Here is a 6,000-nt window from a genome sequence, read left to right as displayed (position 1 = left end):
ACCGGGGAGCAAGTTGCCAAAACTGGGGGGGGGGGGCAAAGACAGTATATTTCCATTTGTAGCAGTGTAAAAGCGGCGAAAAGTATAGGGGCAACTGCCCCCTCCTAATCGCAGTCACTGTCTTTTCATAATACGTGGGAAAATATTTCATTTTACGTATTGTCAAGAAAATGGTAGATGAACAAAACTGCACGAAAACCTCGTAAAACTGAAAGAAACCTTACCTTTGGAGGAATTTACACTATGCGAGAGAAAATTGTCTACAGATTCTGACAACATTGATACCTTCTACCAATGATGGCGGCTGCGGTCGGCAAGGTGAGCCAGGCTGGAATGTTGAAAGTGACCCGCAGCCCGTTATTTTGTCAGGTATGCGCTAAATTTAATCCTTAGTAACAGTATAATATCGCATATTTATCGGAAAAACAGTTTAATGTTTATATGGTTAACATTACGATAACTTCCGTTTTACACTCGTGTAACTCTCCTTTCCTGATCTAATGTTACTGCTCCTAGCTTTAGATGGATGCTAAATTGAGGGAACTTGTAATCGGCATATTATAGTCATAAACGAAATATACTTTATGAGATGCAAATGTCCATGTATTTAAATTCTAAATATTTTTACTTAAAAATTATTAAATTAACGAAAACTCGAACCTTTTATCAGCTGTTCGTACCTTGCATCCATTCTAAGTATGAACCATTGCTTTGCTCCCCCTTTTTTTAATGTACAGTGGCTTATATAAATATTAGGACGGACATGAAATTTTCATTTTAAGTCATGTTGCGCACATTTTAAACGAACTAATATTCAAAAAAATATGGTTAGGATATTATGAACGAATGAAAATTATAAAGAAATACAATTTAAAGTCGGAAATAAAAACGTTGTTGTTGATATCCCAATCACTTTAATATTAGACACCCAGAGTAAAATAAATATGTAAGAATCAGCAAAATGAAACCAATAATTTGTAGCATACCCCTTTTGCTTAATAGGTTCTTCAACCTTTGTGAAATCCCATCAAATATTTTCCAATACCCACCTTGTAAATCAGCTTTCGACTTAGTTGGATATTTCCTCCCTCTTTTATCCATTCTCCAAGTGTTTAAAGGGGTTAATGTCGAAAGACTGTAGTGTCGTTTCTAGAACCTTATTACAGTTAAAGAGCAGATGCTTCCTCACCAAATATGACTGGTGCTTGAGGTCAATGTATTGATAGAATTTGAAATTATCTGTGATCCCCAGTTTTTCAGTACACTGCTTAAATTTTCCTTCATAATTGCCAGATAATGTACCTTGTTCATCCTGTTTACAATAAAATCAATTTCCTCCGCTCAAGCTAATGTTATACGTCCCTAAATCACCACTATACTCAGCTTTTTGTTGTATGTTTTTAGAATATAATTGTTTATTGACTGGGTAAGACTGCAGAATATATGCTGCTTAGGAGGAACGCGATTCCTAATTTTATGGTAATGGTTTGAAGTTAGTAATCGGGAAAAGTAACTTTCAAGGTGCGGAAATGTGTAATTTTCGATAAAAAACTAGAAATACAAGTTCAGGATGGGGGCTCTTGAAATCGTGGCACTGCAAAAATCTAGTGAAAGCAAAAAAAAAAAAAATGCCTACGTTGTTAGGTAGCTAGGTTTAGTTCTGTTAGCCTAAATCATAATTTGTCATTGTATTTATGCTAGTGAAACCTAACCTAACCTTGTAGGCATTCCTTGTCGAAATAATAAAAGAAACTGTGCGTAAACAATATGGACGTACACAAATGGAGACATGCATAGCTTTTAGTAGCATAAAATGCATTTTTCATTGTAGCCTAAATAATAATTTGTCATTGTATTTATGCTAATGAAACCTAACCTAACCTTGTAGGCATTCCTCGTCGAAATAATGGAAGAAACTGTGTGTAAACAATATGGACGCGAACAAATGGAGAAATGCATAGCTTTTAGTAGCATGAAAAACATTTTTCATTGTATTTATGCTATTGGAACCTAACCTAACCTTGTAGGCATTCCTCGTCTGAAATAATGAAAGAAACTGTGTGTAATCAATATGGACGTGATAGAATGAATAAATGAGCCGAGAAATGCATTGCTTTTAGTAGCAGGAAAAACTTTTTTTCGCACAAAAATATAATAGTAATCGGAAAAACAACACCGGAAAATGGAAGCAGAATGTACGTACCTTCAGGGGATATAAATTTTGTTTGTCTATATAGGAAAAAAGCAGCCCATGTTCTGCAGTGAGACCTATTGGCTGACCTCTGATTTGGAAACTTACTCTTGGCGAAAATATTCTGAAGATTTGTAAATAATAATCCAGATGGAAAATTGCTGTGAACTAGAACTGGTAACGGTTCTGACTTTTTTCTGATTTTTTAAAATTCTCCTAGCAGGAAGACTAATTATTGTAGAATTTTGGCAATCTTTGTCATTTGAAATTTGAACCTTCTTTATAAAGTAATGAGCACTTTTTGGATTTCGAGAAGAAGTTATTATTTAAGTTACAACTTAAAAATTACATTATGCAAGCATGCACCCTTCCCATGGTCAATGTATTTTCCGTTGACAAGCGACTGTAAGTATCGTAGACTAGTGGGAATTAATGTAGAAGTAAATCGGAACCTTAGTGGAATGCATTTAGGGACTTTATTTTAATGCTGAGAGAACCAAACCTGTCCTGCCTAACCTAACTACGAAAGCATATAAAGAACTTGGGCCCTAGAACTAGTTTGAACTGTACAAAAGCTAAGTAATTAGTGTTTTAGCTGTATATTTATTTCGATTTTAAAGGATTTTTTCCTCTAAATAGACTAACAAAATTTATATCCCCTGAAAGTACGTACCTTCTACTTCCATTTTCCGGTGTTCCTTTTACGATTACTAGTATATTATTGCACGTAAAAAATGTTTTTCCTGCTACTAAAAGCAATTCATTTCTCCATTTGTTCGCGTTCATATTGTTTACGTGCTCAAGTGTTGTGCGATAAGTGAGACCCTTCATTTCGCGGCATTCAAGTTGATTTCTCGCTCCAGATTCCACCCACAGATGCACGGTTTCTTTCATTATTTCAGACGAGGAATGCTTACAAGGTTAGGCCTGTTAGGTTGGGTTCCAATAGCATAAACACAATGAAAAATGTTTTTTCCTGCTACTAAAATAAATGCATTTTTCCATTCGTTCGCCATATTGTTTACGCACAGTTTCTTTCATTATTTCTTCGAGGAATGCCTACAAGGTTAGGTTAGGTTTCATTAGCATAAATACAGTGACTAATTATTACTTACGCTAAGTGAACTAAACGTAGCTACCTAACAACATAGGCATTTTTTGCTTTCACTAGATTTGTGCAGGAATATGCCTTTTCCTTCGTTGCTACGATTTCAATACCGCCCAACCTGGACACGATTTTCTGGTTTTGTTAAAGAAAAATTTCTGCACCTTAAAACTAACTACAAAACATTACCAAAAAATTATGAACCGCGTTCCTCCTAAGCAGCCCATATTCTGCAGTCTTACCAATAATTTTTTTGGTATGATTTTACAATGCCAGACCCTTCTCCAATTCCATCCATATTTCATATACTGACTAATTTAGGGCTCCTAATCACGAATCTGCAGTTAAAATTTGGCACTCTCGTGTGTAACTTTCAAATAAACGTGTAGAAGGTTGTAATTTTACAATAGCGAAAAAAGGCATAATTTCGTTAATAATTCTAATACTCACTAATTATCCCATGTAGAAATTGTAAATTAACGTGTAGAAGTTGTAAAATAGCATTGTGAATTACCACGGTGATTGTCGATACATAAACAAGGAAGAAGCCATGTTTTCTCATGTGAACAAGTGACGTTCACAACTCGTTACGTTGCGTTCAGAAAGTGAGACCCGTTATTAATTAAGTTGCGTTCAGTACACAAGAAGGTTGATAAAGTGCTGTGCGATAAGCGAGACCTTCAGTTCGTCAGTTATTCACGTGAGGAAGATGGTGTCTTTTGAAGGAAGGAAGTAGTGTACATTTTTCTGTAAGTTTTGCTTTGGAAAAAGCCATATTTTAGTCAGTTTTGGTTGGGTAAATATTAATAATATTGGTGCATTCGTTCATATTTCGCATACTCATTAATATAGGACACTTGATCACAATTCTGTGGTTAAAATTTGTCGCTCAAGTGGTACGAAACTGACATTTTTTGACGGTGCCTGGTCGCAATTAGCCTTAAACCCCTCGAACAATGCACGGGTTGCCCCACAAACCATGCACGGCAAGGTTAGGTTAGGCAAACAGTTAAATTTTGGGGTTGTAGTAATATCAGGAATATATATTTCGTTCTTTAAGTATTCGAAATGCAAAATCTTGCGATAAATAATGAGCAATTGTCGGTTGCGTTCATTGACCCCCTTATTTTGCAAGTTCCACGTGAGCGCCAAATTTTTACTTCAAATTCGTCATTAGGAGCCCTAAATTAGTGAGTATGCAAAATATGAATGAAATTGAAGAAGGGACCGGTATTGTAAAATCACTCCATTTTTTTCCTGAACGTTGACAGTTCTGTAATGTTTTGTTTGGTATTGATGAAGTAGGTGAAAAGTGGAAGTAAATTTGGGGAAACTATTTCTTACACTTGAAAAGCTCTGAAACTATTAATTTATGAGGAAATGTGTTATGAAAAGTTCATCTTACATTTTCAGTAGGTTAGGATTGATTGCCTTGGTATTTACAGTTTTGTCTTCACTTAGCCTGGGTACATACTATTATTTCAGATAGCAGTGTTTTATTTTCATCATTGTTTTATCATTCAATGCATGTTCTTTGCTGCAAAATTTTCTTGTCATATGGAAAGAAAATGTGTATAGAGTAAATTACACTAGGGTTGCCTGATCAGGGAGATTGTGAAAATAAGAGTTGGTTTGCCGTGAAGTAAATAGGTTTATTGTATATGTTTACACAACTCATCTCGTATATACGAGGGTGATTCCACAAATAAGTTTAGTGTGGTTAAGGGACACCCATTCATCTGTCTCACCGAGTATACTTCGGTCTCCAGGGTACATGCTGCACAATGCACAAGAGCAGGTGATAGTAAGCAGCGAATGTTCAGAACGTACTTGTGCAATAAGTGATGATGGTGGATGAAAAATGAAATGAGGCAGTTGAAAACTATCATTATTCAAAAAGGTCGGGCTTGCTGACTTCTGGTGTTCTGCAATACCCCCCCAAAGTAGGCAAAAGAGCATCTCTTCTGTTATGGTTTGGTTGGGAACTTGTAAACCATTCTTATAACCGACTTCACTTGTTCCCAGCCTAAAAATGGAGCTCAGTGAACACTGATGCACATCTAACCAGTACACAGAATACACAATTACCATCTTCCGCTGTAAGCAGTGCAAGGAGTTTTATGAGAACAGATTTTCGAATCTAATGCAGTTATGTGATAAATGTGTCCCAATGTTCACATAAACTATGTGGAAAAGTAGAAGTGGTATGTATCTTTTGTTACTGATAACGGAAAGAAAATCATGGGAAATGAATACTCGCGAAACTTATTTTGTGAATATCTCTCACAGATAGAAGTGTGCGGCGCCCAGTTTCTCATTTCACGGGAGAATGAGAAACTTTTCAGTCCATTAGATTGTAGTCTGGTTGAGTAAATTTTGTCTGGTATTGGCATTGTAAAAAAAAAACCCTGTCAATGCAGAGAAGGTTAACAGTTCTGATTCTTTTATGATTTTTTTTCAAATTCTCCTAGCAGGAAGACTAATTATCGTAGAACTTTGTCAATCACATTGTCACACTAAATTTGAACCTTCTTTAAAGTAATGAGCACTGTTTGGATTTTGAAAAGAGTTATTTCTGTTGAAAAATACAACTTACCTTACGCAAACATGCGCTCTTCCCATGGACAATGTATTTTTCGTTGACAAACTACTGCATGTATCGTAGACCAGTGGGAATTAATGTAGAAGTGAATGGGAACCTTGG

At 35.8% G+C, this 6,000-nt stretch overlaps 1 protein-coding gene across 1 annotated transcript in view; it reads left to right on the top strand.

The window, feature by feature from the left end:
* Positions 1-229: 229 nt before the first annotated feature.
* Cyt-c1 (Cytochrome c1) overlaps positions 230-6,000 on the top strand; it is a 52,072-nt gene continuing 46,301 nt past the window's right edge. The window contains exon 1 of the mRNA XM_083144191.1: positions 230-369. Coding sequence (XP_083000317.1) covers positions 295-369 — 75 coding nt within the window. The 5' untranslated portion in view covers positions 230-294. The remainder of the gene's footprint in view (positions 370-6,000) is intronic.

Source organism: Lepisma saccharinum, chromosome 22, assembly GCF_977018435.1.
Source record: "Lepisma saccharinum chromosome 22, izLepSacc3.1, whole genome shotgun sequence".
In the NCBI taxonomy this organism is placed as follows: domain Eukaryota; kingdom Metazoa; phylum Arthropoda; class Insecta; order Zygentoma; family Lepismatidae; genus Lepisma; species Lepisma saccharinum.
Note: the sequence above shows the minus strand (reverse complement) of the source record. Positions and strands in the feature narration are given on the sequence as shown.